Genomic DNA, 17,256 nt, shown 5'->3' on the forward strand with positions numbered 1-17,256 from the left:
ATAATAATCAGTGGTAAACATCTGTTGAGAACAATAACAGTTAAAATCTGATAGTTATATTTATTTGTGAGCTTTTTAAAAACATATTGAGGATTTCTTCTAAAAAAGACTGTACAAACAATATATTTAAAGCTTTCCCCCAGCATATTCAGGTGTAAAACTGTAAAAAGTAGAACATCCAACTAATTTCAGTGACAGGATTGTTCATGCAAAATTTGGTCTCTGTAGGTCATTAGAAAGTTAAGTATGACTTTATTTTGCACAAATTATTCAAAATGTATAATAGATTATTTAACTATAACCATACAGTGAGTGAGCACCACAGAACTCTGAGTTGAGTGTACCTAGATGCATTGTACGCAATCCAATTATGTACTGGATGGTATTACATTAGTGGAGTACAAGGCAATGCCAATAGATGATTAATTTTCTTCCTTTGAAATGGAGGAGCTGTGGGCATTCTGTCCATTTGTATGGATGGTACTTTCCATCAGGCAGTAATTTTGGCTTTAAAAAATTACACTTTTTCTTTAAAATGGTTATAGATCATTGCAGGTTATTGTAAACTCATTAATTTCTGAAATAATTCATTCAGAATAAATCCTAGAAACTGTAGCCACTAAGTAACAGAGATTTTCTTTAAATCAACATCTTGCTTAAAAGTAACTTAATATTTATCTTCAATTTAGTACAGTTAGTGTAAAAGAGTTCAGTCTCATTCCCTATAACTTATTCTAGTGAGAGTGAATTCATTTAAAACCAAGCACTTCAAATTAATTGGGGTGTTTCATTAGATTTTAACTGAAAAGAAAAACTATGTAAAAATGGGAGGGGGCCTCTTAAGTAGAAGGAATGTCACCCACTGAACAATTTGGTGCAGAGTTGTTTTTCGCCACCCTTTAAAAACAGAATTGCCCCCCCCAATCCTTTAATGAGGGGGGAAGGACTGCATTAATTTTGCCCCTGTGCAAAAGTGTGGAGTGCCTTGTTAGAATGATACTTCCCCCTTGCAATAAATGTACAGTCATGTTAGGAATCCAAGTGTCTTCCTTCCAAGTAAGATTTTTACTGCAGTTTTTGAATGAAAGTTATGCAAATGTGTTAAAATGTGTATGTTTGGGTCTGTGTTTTACATATAATGTATATTAGATTGAAATGTCAAAGCGGCCCCACACATGCTGATTTGCTCCTAGTCCCGCGCCCCCCTAGGGACGGCCCTGCACACTGACGGCTTTGCTACAAGTCTACTGGGATGCTTTACTGTGAACTTGAAACTTTCCCAAAAAACTGACACAAATAGTGGCTTTTGTTTACCACAGATATAAATTGGGCTAACGGACTGTGAAAAACTGGAACTGTGTGTGAACTGCTCCCCGATAACTCTCAGGGACTTCGGGGTAAATCTGGCCAATATGTGATATATTCTGGAGGAGATGTGAGCTAAAGAGCTTTAAAAGCCCCATGTGAAAAACCTCCTGAGGGGAACAGTTGAGTTTTCATGTGGGCTGCAAAACTCAGCAATTTATTTATAAAAAGAAGAGTTTCTCTCCCAGTGTAGGAGGGTATCCCTTTAAGTGGGTTGTCCTACCCACACAGGATTTATTGCTCTCACACAGGATCTCGTGATCCTTTCAAGGTGCCTCTGGGATAGGATTGCCCAGTTTTGATCCTGTCTCAATCCTAGAAAGAGGTCTCCTCAGAGCTCCAGCATCTATTAAAGTTTTTTGCTACTTTTCTCTCTCCTTGATTCTCCTCCTTTCCTCGTTTTGGCTCCAATACTATCTCTTCACCTTTTCCTTCCTTCCCCTGTGCTTTTTCTTAAATATATATATATATAATATTATTCTCGCTCTACTTTCGTTTCTCCCCTGCTTTACTGTCTCCTGGGACCAATGCAGCAGGCAGCTCCTACTCCCTCCTTATTGCAGGATTCAGCCCCGATGGCCCCCAGAGGAAGGATGCACAGGAGGGACTGTGCCCAAGCAGCCCATGTGAGGCAGCACCACACTGCCTCTAGAGACTGCATGCGGAGATGCATGGGGAGATGCTCCGACTCCTCCCACACCAACTCATCATCCAGAAGGCCTGGATAAGAGTGGCATAAGTGGCTCAAACATCTCTGGAAGAAGACTCATCCCCTCCCTGCAGAACCTCTCCGATCACTGTACAAGTGATTGTGCACAAAGAACCAGAGCCAGCAGTAACATTCAACATGGACTGGGCTTCGCCTGCTACCTACAAGCCCCGGCTAAAGGTAGAGGTGGCGACCCCACCAGCCCCCAAGTGAGGGCGGGCTGCAACTCCAACCCCACAGGGAGCCAATGCTGCAGCTACTAACCCTGCTGAACAGGGAGAACCCAATTGCACCACCTCCCGAGGACATCATCATGAGTACCCCGGCAGTTCCGGCTTCCTGCCACAGGGTTTAGAACAGGACACGCCCAGCACCATCCTGACCTCCAACCTCCCTGCATGGGGACAGCTTGCCACCAGACCTATCCAACTGGATTAGGGAGTTGGTCCTAATTGGTGTACAGAAGACATCATCGGTGGTTACTCCAGCTAGTTCACCTAGACAGCCAGTCAGTACAGCTCTTTATGCTCACATGCCCTGAACCAGAACACAGTCTGAGGCTTCCACTTCAGATTTGCAACATACCACACCTGATAAAGAAGAAGGGGAATGGTCATCAGATCCTAATCATGGTTCAGCTAGCCCTCCCCAATTATTTAAACATGAGAACTTTGAGATATTACTGGCTAAGGCTTGTTAAACTTTACAAACTAACTCAGAGTTGGTGGGGTCTAACCCTACTAAACCCTTGGCTGAGGTCTTCCCAACTGCCTCATCACATGCTAAACCAGTTGTTCCTCCTCCCACCCTCTTCAGGGGCATCATCAAAGAAGAGTGAGAAACCCCTACCATCATCCAGGGGTGCAATCCCCATCCCCCTCCAGTAGGGGGCAGGCTTACAGACTTTTATCATATATGGCCTCCACAAAAGACCAATGGGTCCTCAACACCATAAGAGACAGATACATTCTAGACTTTGAAGATACTCCTCCTTCACATTTCTGGACCACACCAACTTCCAGGAACCTGAACAAACATAGCCAAACATAGGCCATTCAACATCTAATTCTAATTTGAGCCATAGAGGATGTGCCATCGACAGAATTATGTCTTGGCATTATTTTATTTTTAGAGCCCCAAAAAGACGGTTCTTGGAGGGCGATGTTAGACCTGAAAGCTCTCAACAAATACATCCGGAAACACAAATTCCACAAGGAAACTCTTCACTCCATACTTCAATCCCTGCAGAGAGGCAATTTCCTCACATCAGTTGATCTACAGGATGCATACTTACACATCCGCATACTACTGGCTCATCGCCAGTTTCTTTGCTTTGCATGCAATGGAAACCATTATCAGTACCGGGCCCTTCCATTTGGCTTCTCATCCGCCCCTCAGGTGTTCAGCAAATTGATGGTTATGCTGGTAACCCACATGAGCCTCCAAGACCTGCACCAGTACATTTATTTAGATGATTTCCTCATCAGATTGCAGTCCCTATTCCAAGCATCCAGACATCCAACAGGTGCTTCTGCAACAGCATGAATTTCTGGTCAATGGTCCCAAGAGCTCCCTCGTCCATGCTCAGCAAATAGAACATTTGTGAGTCAACTGTCAGGACTTCGTTCGAGGACTTGGAAGAGGAGTGGGAGGCAGTGAATTTACCTGAGGATCCCGAGGACCAGCTCTGTGATCTGAGGGAGGAGGCACTTGTAACGGGCCAGGAGGAGGGCTTGGTGCAGGAGGCAGAGCAGAGTTATAAATCCCAGGAGGAACTCTCACTGCCGGTGTTATCTCTCAGGGCACGCAGGTGCAAGAAGTCAGGGAGTTGAGACACAGCAGTCCCTTGCAGCATGCACGAGCCTGATTGAGGGCAACTGACTGGGCGGGGCGCTGATTCATAGCACAGCTACCGCACAAGCCATCTGCAGACCTCATGCTTCTGGCCCAACTTCTCGGGTCCATTATCTCTTGTCTGAATATCATCCTATGGGCACAGTGGCATTCCAGGCCACTGCAATGGACCCTCCTGCCTCATCAGGACAACATATTGTCCTGACAACATATTTGAAATCAAATCAAATTAATAATATTGGCCACCAAATACTACCAGGTTCCCTTTATGGACTCACTATGACACTTTCTACGTTGGTGGTCTTTACCAGCCCTGGACTGGTCGACCCCCATTCAGGCCTCCAAGCAAATAGTGCACCATGGATGCCAGCAAAACAGGATTGCGGGGAGGGCATTGTGGGACCCAGTTCACACAGGGCACATGGACCCTGGACGGGTTATCCCATAGTATCAACTGGCTAGAACTTAGTATAGCCAGGTTGGCACTTCGGCACTTTTCTCATTAAACCCGTAACTGTCATGTCCTTCTCCAAAACAATGTGGCAACAAAGTCACATCTCAATCACCAAGGGAGCACGAGATCCCACTCCCTCATGAAGGAAACAGATCGCCTGTTCCAATGGGCAGAATTTCATGTCCTCTCTCTTCAAGCAGAACAACTGCATGGCCTGGACGACACCCAGGCAGACTGGCTCAGCCATAACCAAACAAACCAAGCAGAATGGCAGCTCCACCCTTGGGTGTTTCAGATGATGGTCAATTGCTTCGACCTGCCCATACCGGACCTCTGCGCATCACCACTCAACGATCAACTAGAATCCTTCTTCAGCAGATACCACTGCCATAAGGCTGCAGGGGTGACCCTCTGGCCCCCGGGAGGCCTAATATACGCCTTTCCGCCAATTGCACTGATACCGCACATACTCCAGAGCTTCTACAGCACTCCAAACTAACCCTAGGGGCACCCTTCTGGCCCAGATGTCCCTGGTTCTCAGATCTCAACAGTCTATCTTCCAGCCCCCCATGGCTGCTTCCAGACAGACCAGACCTCCTCCCTCAAGGTCCACTGTTTCACCCAGACCCATTCTGGTTTCACCTTCACATCTGGCTACTGGAAGAGCATTACTAGTGGCATAGGTTTACTCTAAACACACGCAAGATACAATTCTCATTTCCAGGCATCAGTCCACCATCCGCATCTACTGGATGCGGATACTGGCTACTGGAAGAGCATTACTAGTGGCAAAAGGTTACTCTAAACACACGCAAGATACAATTCTCGTTTCCAGGCATTAGTCCACCATCCGCAACTTGGATGTTGTTTCTCAAATGGGCTATGAAAATGCAAACCGACTCAATGAAGGCTTCAGTATCACACCTTCTGGAATGCCTCCAAGATGGCCTGAATAAGGGTCTACGCCTGGCAACCTTATGGAGGCAGGCACCAGCTCTGCCATCTGTCCTCCGACCACAGGCCAAGAAATCTCTGTCCAGCAAATGGATGTCAGACCCTTTCTATGGGGTGCTACCAACCTTGACCCTCCAGTTACACATAGATTTCCTACCTGGTGCCTTGACAAGGTCCTAAACACACTGAGTCAGCCCCCCCCCTTTGAGACACTGTCTCAAACTACTGGCTTTGTACTAACATACAAAGTTATTTTCTTAGTTACTATCACTTCAGCCAGGAGAGTGTCTGAGTTAGGTGCATTATCTATCAAGAAACATCTCTGTATTTTTCAGCTGGACTCTGTGGTCCTCAAACCAGACCCATCATTCCAACCCAAGGTTAATTCAGCTTTCCACAGGAATCAAGATATCATACTACTATCCTTTGTCCTGCACCAGTCCATCCAAAGGAGGTTCTATGGCACAAATTGGATGTGCGAAGAGCCCTGAAAATCTACATCAGACGAACCAAAGATATACGCAGGACGGACGCCCTGTTCATGACATTCCAACTGGCTTCATTTGGATCACTTCAGCCACGAGAGTGTCTGAGTTAGGTGCATTATCCATCAGGAAACATCTCTGTATTTTTCAGCTGGACTCTGTGGTCCTCATACCAGACCCATCATTCCAACCCAAGGTTAGTTCAGCTTTCCACAGGAATCAAGATATCATACTACTATTCTTCGTCCTGCACCAGTCCATCTAAAGGAGGTTCTATGGCACAAATTGGATGTGCGAAGAGCCCTGAAAATCTACATCAGACAAACCAAAGATATACGCAGGACAGGAGCCCTCTTCATGACACTCCAACTGGTTTCATTTGGATCCAAGCCAGCCAAGGAAAGCCTGGCCAGATGAATAAAGGCCTGCATAACATTAGCCTATGAAGCACTACATCTTCCTCCTCTGCTTAAAATAACCATACACTCCACTGGGAATGTGGCTACCTCAAGAGCATTCTCTGCCAACACTCCGATTGAAGAGATCTGCAAAGCATCCACCTGGACTTCATAGTTTCCCTTCATTCACGACTGCAAGCTGTCAGTATACCAATCTTCTTAAGCTGCATTCAGGAGAACGGTGCTCCAGCAGGTGGTCTCTTGCTAGCTTTCCCTCAGACTATACTGTCTAACAATGCTGTCCATCTGTAGACTGTTGCTTTGGTATGTCCCACTTAAAGGGATACCTTCCTATACTGAGAGAGAAAGGAACATTGGTAGTCTTACCATGAAGGCCCTTTCTTCCCTGTGTTTGGAGGGTATCCAACCCACTCGTGTTGTGGGTGATTGTCCTCTTTTCTTTTCTTCATATTTCAGCTTGATTGGCACTCAGCCACCGACCCTATGTGCCATGCCCTGCAATATACTAACAGGCTTATCTCCTGAGTTACTTCATGCATGTTCCCTGTGATCTCTGCAGGTCACGTTATATTGCTGTGGTATGCTGTTTGCATTCTACCTTTAATATGTTTATCTTACTTCACACTAATTTCTGATGTGTTTATAGTTCTATCCTGCTGGGGTCTCTCATTTTCTGTTAGCATCATCGCAAGACCTTCACAAAACTGGGTGGTCCTAGCCCAGAGGCAACTTGAGAGCCTGAAGGGAACATGAGATCCTGTCTGGGAGCAAGTGGGCATGACAACCCATTTAAAGGGATATCCTCTGAACACTGGGAAGAAAGGAGTATATCAGGGAGAAGGTCAGGGTAGGCCTGTACTTCATAATGGGAAGAAAGAACCTTCACAGTAAGACTACCAATGTTCCTTTCTAGGCTTCATGATTGAAATTGTAAGTTACCAAGTGTATGGGCAATTCAAAGACAGAGGAGGGGGAGTCAATAGTTTCCCCTCCTCCAATGGATGTGGCTCTAGCATCCTACCTAGTTCACTGCTTCATCCAGCTCTTCATACCTCATTTTCTTTCTTACAGTGGTCCATAGTATCCAGTTAAAGTAATGAATAACTCCAATTTCAGTTTTCCGCAAGGGTTCCTAGTCCTTCTAATAAACAGAGACAAATATGAACCCATAATGATGAAGATGGACCAAAGTCCCCAAAGGAAACCAACAGAAGGAAGCCCCAATTTATTTGCAAATGCCCAAATCTAACAAAGAGGGTCTAATAAGATTTTATCTTGAAAGCCTGTCTAGCTTAGCACAGGTACCCTTGCCAGCCTTGGACATATGTGCAATCAGATGCTTTACTCACCACATGGCAGTGGCTTGGCATCCATTAATAATATGCAGACTTTATTAATGACATGCCATTAAATATTGTAGGTAGGGTAAAGACAGACATAACATTTGTGGAGCAGGAGGTCTGGTCTCAGTGAAAGTATCCTCATTGTGTCCAACGCAAACGTCCCTTTTGCTCTCTAGGATTAAGCTCTGGAAAGAGAGATTGGCTACTACCTGTGATGTCACCTTTCCTCCCACCCCAACACAAGAGAAGCTTTGCTCTCACTTTATTATTTGTTGGTGTGGGAGGTCACTCATCATGGGTTATCCCCACCCACATACTCCACAAGGCAGGACTATGTAAATGAGAAACTTGTTGGCTGAAAAACTGGACAGAAGGCACCCGGCACTCTGCATCAATCAAGTGCCCACTTCTGACGGAGGCGCATTCCCCAACACCACCAATGCTCTCACCTGTGCGGCAGTGCTCCCCGACCACCTCCCCACCTTTCTCCCCACAGCCCGCTCCCCTGATATACTGGATGCTGCTCTCAACCAAGTGCCGGACAGTGAAGGAGACAATGAGGACCGGCCAGAAAGCAAGAAGGATGCTCCAGAGGAAATTACTGAGGATGCTGGGCCAGTGAGGCCTCTACATCCTGCAGTTGGGTTGGGACTAGATACTAATACTCCCTCCCTCCATGCCTCCTCCTCCTGCAGGCACCGTGCAAGCCACTTTGGGGCTGGTCACCTCTGACTTGCAGAAGTGGATAAAACAATCAGTCCAACAGTCAATGTATGAGAGTCACCGGACATGCAAGACTCACCAGAAATGCAAGAAGCGAGAGAAAGGTTTCTCATCCTCATTACCTTCCTCCCCCAAACCCAAGGAATTTTTTTAAAGTCTATTAAGAAAAAGACCAACAAGAAGAGGCTTCCCTCACCCTGCCATTCTTCTGAACTGCCAAAGGATGAATCTCCTACATCTATGCACCACCTGGGGGGACAGATGCTATTGGCGCATGACCAGATCCAAGACCGGAACTATCAGAGTCAGAGGAGGGCAAACATTTCTGATGAGGCTTCTACTATTATAGCCAACCAACACCTTTTCCTCCAGGAGGATTTTCACTTTCTCATCACACAGGCTATTTCTGTACTGGGGCTTGATGATTTGCAGATCAAACCCAAGGAATCTCAATCCAAAGGTTATCTGGTTGTACTAACTTCAAAACTCTCCACAGTCAAGGTTCCCATGCCTGAGGGTTTCCTCAATGCTTTTAGACAGGAACTGGACAGGCCTGCTATCAGTAAGAGACCTAATATCACCATAGTCAACAAGCTGTATAACTTCTCTGATGAGGTTTTGGACTTCATTGGGGTTCCTCTCACCGATGCCCCAGTTGTAGCCCTTCTCAGTGGCACTATGGTCCTGAAGGATGGGGACTTCACACTTAAAAGAACCTACAGATAAAAAGCCTGAGGCAGCTGTCTGCAAGGCACATAAACTAGAGCTCCTGGCAATTAGGGCAGACACCACAGCATCACTAGTATCTAGAGCCTCTAATGTAGGGATGATGAACTCCTGAATGATCCTCCTTCGGACCCTGCTCATCTAAGGCAGAAATTACTGAGGCTCCATTCAGAGGACTGCAGACTTCATGGCCAATGCAATGCTAGATGGTGTTAGGTTTGCTGCCAAGGCTTTAAGCACTAACATAATGACCAAAAAACACACACCTGGCTAAAGCACTGGCATGTAGATAATATTTCCAAATGCAACCTCACTTCGGTTCCCTACCTGAGCTCTAAGCTCTTTGGGGATGAAGCACTCAAAGATATTTTAGTAGAAACCAAGGACAAAAGAAAGGCACAACCCTCAGCTTTAAAAGGGAAGATAAGAGAAGTCCACATATGTTTAGCCAGTCCTACAAGACATTCTGCCCAGCTTTTCACTGCAGAGAGACTAAGAGGGGAAACAGTCCATTCAGTCCTGATGTTCAAGCACTAAAGATGGGCGGACATAAAATGGACTTCTGGCATGCATGGGATTCTTCAACCTCAGATAAGAGGGCTCTATATAGTCTCAGGAGGTTACAGAATAGAGTTATACCACCCTCCAGGAAACGAATTCTTACCCACTCCAATATCTCACGATGACACACATATGCCAACTACAGGCCATTCAGCATCTTCGACAAATAGAGGCTATAGAGAGGTTACTTCATACTCTTCGAAGTCCCCCACAAAAAACGGATCCCTTTGGGTGGGACATGATCTAAAGTTTATAAACAAACTTCTAGTAAAAAGAAAATCTGGAGGGAAACCATATGGGCCATATCAGAGTTGAGATTAACTAGTGTCAATAGACCTGAAGGAAGTAATTCACTCAGACAGCAGTACTCCATACACTTCAAAGTCCCCCCAAGAGACTAGTTGAGATTAACTAGTGCCCAAAGACCTGAAGGAAGTTATTCACTCAGACAGCAGTACTCCGTACTCTTCACAGTCCCCCCAAAAGACGGATTCAGAGCAGAGATTACTCCGTGTCCGTAGACCTGAAGGAGGTTTTTCACTCAGACAACTGACACCTGCTCAGGTTCTACCATAAAAACAACATTTCCAAAACAGAACATCAAGGCATGTATCTTCTTAGCATTCAAACAGCAACATTTTCATCTGTCTTCCTGGGTCATGGAGCATTCCCCAAGATCTGAAAAAGGTGTTCACTCAGACAGCAGTACTCCATTCTCTTCACAGTCCCCCAAAAGACTAGTTAAGATTAACTAGTGCCAAAAGACCTGAAGGAATTTATTCACTCAGACAGCAGTACTCCATACTCTTCACAGTCCCCCCAGAAGACTAGTTGAGATTAACTAATGCCCAAAGACCTGAAGGAAGTTATCCATTCAGACAGCAGTACTCCATACTCTTCACAGTCCCCCCAAGAGACTAGTTGAGATTAACTAGTACCCAAAGACCTGAAGGAAGTTATCCATTCAGACAACAGTACTCCATACTCTTCACAGTCCCCCCAGAAGACTAGTTGAGATTAACTAGTGCCCAAAGAACTGAAGGAAGTTATCCATTCAGACAGCAGTACTCCATACTCTTCACAGTCCCCCAAAAGACTAGTTGAGATTAACTAGTGCCCAAAGACCTGAAGGAAGTTATCCATTCAGACAGCAGTACTCCATACTCTTCACAGTCCCCCCAAAAGACGGATTCAGAGGTGAGATTACTTCGTGTCCGTAGACTTGAAGGAGGTTCTTCACTCAGACAGCAGACACCTACTCGGGTTCTCCCATAAAAACAACATTTACAACACAGAGCATCAAGGCATGTATCTTCTTAGCATTCGAACAGCAACATTTTCATCTGCCTTCCTGGGTCATGGAGCATTCCCAAGATCTGAAAAAGGTGTTCACTTAGACAGCAGTACTCCATTCTCTTCACAGTCCCCCAAAAGACTAGTTGAGATTAACTAGTGCCAAAAGACCTGAAGGAAGTTATCCATTCAGACAGCAGTACTCCATACTCTTCACAGTCCCCCCAAGAGACTAGTTGAGATTAACTAGTGCCCAAAGACCTGAAGGAAGTTATCCATTCAGACAGCAGTACTCCATACTCTTCACAGTCCCCCAAAACACTAGTTGAGATTAACTAGTGCCAAAAGACCTGAAGGAATTTATTCACTCAGACAGCAGTACTCCATACTCTTCACAGTCCCCCCAAGAGATTAGCTGAGATTAACTAGTGCCCAAAGACCTGAAGCAAGTTATCCATTCAGACAGCAGTACTCCATACTCTTCACAGTCCCCCCAAAAGACGGATTCAGAGGTGAGATTACTTCGTGTCCGTAGACTTGAAGGAGGTTCTTCACTCAGACAGCAGACACCTACTCGGGTTCTCCCATAAAAACAACATTTACAACACAGAGCATCAAGGCATGTATCTTCTTAGCATTCGAACAGCAACATTTTCATCTGCCTTCCTGGGTCATGGAGCATTCCCAAGATCTGAAAAAGGTGTTCACTTAGACAGCAGTACTCCATTCTCTTCACAGTCCCCCAAAAGACTAGTTGAGATTAACTAGTGCCAAAAGACCTGAAGGAATTTATTCACTCAGACAGCAGTACTCCATACTCTTCACAGTCCCCCCAGAAGACTAGTTGAGATTAACTAGTGCCCAAAGACCTGAAGGAAGTTATCCATTCAGACAGCAGTACTCCATACTCTTCACAGTCCCCCCAAGAGACTAGCTGAGATTAACTAGTGCCCAAAGACCTGAAGGAAGTTATCCATTCAGACAGCAGTACTCCATACTCTTCACAGTCCCCCAAAAGACTAGTTAAGATTTACTAGTGCCCAAAGACTTGAAGGAAATTATTCACTCAGACATCACAGTCCCCCCAAAAGTCAGATTCAGAGCAGAGATTACTGAGTGTCTGTAGAGCTGAATGAAGTTATTCACTCAGACAGCAGACACCTGCTTGGGTTCTTCCATAAAAACAACATTTCCAATACAGAGCATCAAGGCATGTATCTTCTTAGCATACAAACAGCAACATTTTCACCTGCCTTCCTGGGTCATGAAGCATTCTCCAAGATCTGAAGGATGTTATTCACTCAGACAGCAGTACTCCATACTCTTCACAGTTCCCCCAAAAGATGGAGCCCTTTGGGCAGTACTGGATCTGAAGTTTATAAATAAACTTTTATTAAACCTTATAGGCCATTTCAGAGGCACTTGAGATTTGAGATTAACTAGTGCCCATAGACCTGAAGGAAGTTATTCACTCAGACAGCAGTACTCCATACCTCAGATGAAACCTTTGCATTAACCTGGGAACCTTTCATAAATTATAATTTATCACTCGGTCAACATCCACACCCAAGATTTGGCTTTTTTTAAATACTGAGGGTTGATTTACACATTACTTATATGTTTCTGTAATATCTGGTGCGATGGAGGAAGTTGGCAAAGGATGGAAGCAGAATCCCAGATTGTCATATGTAACTTTTGGAATTTCAAGAGATGATAATGTAATCATGTTATTTCCTTTTCTTTTCCTATTAAATAAAATATATTCTTTAAAATGTAAATTAACCAGTATTTTTTATTAATTCCACTGTGATTTCAGCTTTTTCCTCTCCTCCCATTTTGCTTCTCACTTTATTCCAATAGGTATGTGATTAGTAGCCTGGAGTTGCTTGTAGCCGAGGACTACATGATTGTGTACCTGAATGGTGCCACACCACGCCGAAGAATGCCAGGGATCGGCTGGCTGAAGAAATGCTACCAGATGATAGACAGAAGGTAAGGCAAGGAATTATTCCATAAGACATAACTACGTTTTACAATCTGCCAACAGCATAAAAATAAACCTGTCTGTGTAGTCTCATTTCATGATCAAGAAGGCAATTTTTGCTCAACACTCATTTTGGAGGGCAGTATTGCAGCATATACAACTTTTTACAAAGCTGAAGCCCTGAAATCCTGCAGTGAAATCTTTTAAGGAGATAGCACAAGTAGCTGTTTCTCAGGCTCCCTCTCCAGAATCAAACCCTGATTCCCCATTATCCATGGTCACCATGGTAGGCGCAGGAAGTACCATCAAAAGTCGATAGGGCAGACATTCGAATGCGTCGCCGCCGCCACAGGGGCATGCGATCGGCCCAAGGTTATCTAGAGTGACCAAAGCGGCCGGGCAAGCCCGGGTTGCTTTTTAGTATAGAGTACAAAAACCAAAGCCACTTCCTCTGGATCTTCCCATGAACTATTATTGAGAAAAGGAAAGTGTTGTTTCTTTCTAATACCAATGCTACAATAAAGCTCAAACACTGGGCAAATTTCCCAAACTAGGTTGCAAGACCAGCCAGGTGACCATTTGAAAACAAAGCCCATCTTCTCCAAAAGCATAGTTTGATACAAAAATTGAAACCTGGCCAAAAAAAAAAAATTGTGCAAAGAAACACTTGATCAGCCAACCAGCCAACTTTATCAAGGTCATAGACCAACATAAAGAATAAGGATTATTTCAAGCAATGAGAGACTTAAAAATACATAATAGGCATAATAGGCATAAAATGCACAAGGGATAAAACTGCAAATTCTAGACTAGAAGTTATGAAGCGATAAAATTGTAGAAATATACAGGCTGTAAAAACTATATTGTCTGTAAACAGTAAAAATATGGGGCCATAAAAACATAAAAGGTATAGGAAGCAAAAAAGGCATAAGTGATAGAACAGCAAAACAGTAAATACTAGACTATGAAGTTATACAATTGTAGAAACAGAAAAGCTGTAAAAACTATATTGTTTATAAAACAGTAAAAGTATGGGGCCATAAAGCTGTAAGGCTGTAGGAGCACAAGTCTTTGATGATGTGCCCTATGGTAGTGGCTGATGAGTGCGTTGGAACTATGCTATAAAGTTGGAAGCTGAGCTAGTAGGACCCACTACATGCCAGCATCTGGCGGATTTTGGATGCTGCCGCACAGAACCTGGCAACGCTATGTTATAGTGGACTTAGTGTCAGAGAGCAGCAAAGAGATGTAAAATTGGCTTGTATGCCCTGGGTACTTGTGTAGCAATGGCAGGATGAAGTGGATGTCTCTGTAGTACAAGCAATGAAGGAGGATGTGCTCCATTGTCGCTCTGAGAGTGGAATCTTCTCAGCTGCTTTGGGAAGACATCTCCTGTGGGTTATCATCCCGTGCTTGCTCCAGAGAGGCAGGACTTATGCAAATTAAGTAAGAAGCCTATAAAAGCCCAGGGAGGATAGCCCTTCCCAGCTCCTGCCAACTCCAGAGCAGACAGAGCTCAAGTCTAAATCTCGCTACTCCCCTTTTTCTTGGATATTCTTTACTTTATCCTGCTTCTAAGCCTTTTATTTCCATTTATTCTATCTTTAAAAAGAACAACAATTCGAGCCTCTATTGCTGCCTCTATCATCTCCAGAGCCTCTCTCTTGTGGACAGACAAACTGTTGCAGTCGCCTCCTCCAGAACCAGCCAGGCTCAGACAACTTGCCTTAAAACCCTCCAAAGCCCAAGCGTTCATAGCGGATGCTACTTTAGATTCCATGCACTTTGGATCCAGAGCCATTGCCAATAACGTGGTAGCCAGGCGTTCCCTCTGACTGAAACACCGGCCAGTCGACGCGGCATCTCAATCCAACTTAGCGTCCATTACGTTTCCACGACCAAACTTTTTGTAGACAATGTCTTAAAAGACATTCTGATCAAGACAAAGGATAAAAAGAAGGTGCTGACCTCAGCCCCTAAGAATGATCAGAAACGCCCCTTCAGAAGACTGTCACGGCATAAAAGGCTGCCTCTCCCAATTCTTTCATACTTGGGAGAACTCCGTGTCAGACAGGTGGGTCCTAGATACTGTGCTTCACGGCTGCGAGATTGAGCTTACATCACTCCCAAGGGACAGGTATCTCCCAACACCACGTTCCAGGTCTCCTATGAAGCACACAGCTCTGCAGCAAGCCATCAGCCACCTAGTGGCCATCTTTGCTATAGAAACAGTTCCCCTAAACACAACTCCAGCAGGAGATCTACTCCATATTATTTACCATACCCCAAAGGGACGGTACTTTCAGAGCGGTGCTAGATCTTAAATACCTAAACAAATGGGTCTGCCAAAGAAAGTTCCGAATGGAAACATTGTGCTCTATCGCAGAGAACCTACAACACGGAGATCTCCTATCTTCAATCGACTTGACAGAGGCCTACCTCCACTTGCTAATTCATCCACGCTCCAGGCGCTTCCTTCACTTCTTTTGCCAAGGGCAACACTTTCAATACATGGCCCTGCCCTTCGTCAGCACCTCGGATATTCACGAAAGTCATGGCCCCTCTAGAGGCACATATCCGACTCCAAAGGGTTCAACTCTTATTTTATCTCAATGATTTGCTCATCCAATCAAGGGAGGATGCAGATCGGGATGTCAAGGTCACTCTCAGAGAGTTAGATGCTCACTATCAACAGCCACAAGAGTCATCTCCACCCGACCTCCCATCTTCAACATCTAGGGGTCACCATCGACACCTCAAAAGACAAGTTTTTTCTTCCAGAAGAGCAGAAACTAAAGCTCCAGAAATTACTACAAAGACTCCTATCCAGTCCAAAAGCTCCGATCATGGACCTAGCCCAACAGCTGGGCTTGATAGTATCAACTCTAGAAGCTGTTCCATGGGCACGCTTCCACCTCTGTCCTCTACAATGGTTTCTACTTCCATTCCAGGACGACATAGTGAACAAATGCACCAGACAGGTCCTCTTACCTCAACATCTCAAGGACTCCTTCCGCTGGTGGCAGGAACTGTACACTCTAAACAAGGGGAAACCATTCCTGGATCCCCCCAGAGTTATCCTGACAACCAACGCCAGCCTTCACAGCTGGGGAGCCCACTGCCTCTCCAATACAGTTCAAGGGGCAAGTGGTCCCCAGAAGACAGGAAACACAGCATGAACTTGCTCAAATTGAGAGCCATTCAATTAGCCCAACTAGCCTTCAGCCCTCCTTTAAGCAGAAGAGATTCTAGTGCGAACGGACAATATGACGGCCAAAGTCCATATAAACAGACGGTGGGGGCGGGGGGGCGACCAGGTCCTGGTCGCTCCATCAGGAAGTTACTCTCTTGCTAGAATGGGTGGAACATCACCTGGCCTCTCTATTGGCCCACCATGTCAGTGGCTCCTTGAATGTGCAGGCCGACTGGTTGAGCAGACAGGACTTGCATCCAGCTGAATGGAGACTCAACCCCCGAGTCTTCAGAATGCTCACCAGGAAACTACATCTTCCAGAACTGGACCTGTTTGCATTCAGCCGCAACAGCCAACTCCCGAGGTTTGTCTCCTGATTCCTGTGTCACCTCGCAGAGAACATAGATGTCATGTCAGCTTGCTGGCTGCCAGGCCTACTCTACGCCTTTCCTCCAGTGTCCTTACTGAGCAGGCTTCTATGTCGCATTCGCCTACTGGGAGCATGAATCATCGTAGTAGCACCGTTCTGGCCTCGGCACCCATGGTTTGCTGAAATCCAATACCTTGCAGAAGATGGCCCCTTCTTTCTGCCAATCTCAGAAGACTTACTCAGCTAGGGACAGATTCTTCACCACGACCCTGGCTGGTTCAGGCTTGCCTCCTGGCGACTGAGCGAAACGTCCCCAGTCACCAGGGCTATGATCAGCGTGTCCTGAACACTTTGCTGGCTTCTCGTAGAGACTCTACCAACTGTGTCTACCAGACCACATGGAGAGCCTTTCTGCATTGGTGTGGAACAAAGAACCTGGCTCCGATCACTTGTTCCCTATCTGAGCGTCTCTCTTTCTTACAAGACAGCCTGGACAAAGGTCTCAGCACCAACTCCATCAAAAGGCACACAGCTGCACTCTCGTCTCTTCTGTCTAAATCTAAAGGGAAAGCCATCTCTTTACATCCCCAACTATGGAGATTTTTGCGGGGAGCTACATTGTCTTCTCCGGTGGTACATGGTTTGCTTTACAGGTCCTCCATAAAGTGCTCAGAGTCCTCCATTTGAGCCCATCCATTCTATACCTCTACACATCTTGTCCATGAAACTAGTGTTCCTCATGGCCATTACTTCCACCAGAAGGATTTCAGAACTCAGGTCCCTCTCAGCACACCCCAAGTTCTGTAACTTCTCCACAGACTTG

General features: G+C 45.4%; 1 protein-coding gene across 2 annotated transcripts in view; it reads left to right on the top strand.

Moving 5' to 3' along the window:
* The window catches only part of ATCAY (ATCAY kinesin light chain interacting caytaxin), a 77,015-nt gene that overhangs the window by 36,214 nt on the left and 23,545 nt on the right, over positions 1–17,256 (top strand). For both annotated transcript variants that reach the window (XM_053296504.1, XM_053296503.1), the window contains exon 7: positions 12,747–12,878. In XM_053296504.1, the coding sequence (XP_053152479.1) occupies positions 12,747–12,878 (132 nt within the window). The remainder of the gene's footprint in view (positions 1–12,746; positions 12,879–17,256) is intronic.

Source organism: Hemicordylus capensis, chromosome 2 (assembly GCF_027244095.1).
Source record: "Hemicordylus capensis ecotype Gifberg chromosome 2, rHemCap1.1.pri, whole genome shotgun sequence".
Classification (NCBI taxonomy): domain Eukaryota; kingdom Metazoa; phylum Chordata; class Lepidosauria; order Squamata; family Cordylidae; genus Hemicordylus; species Hemicordylus capensis.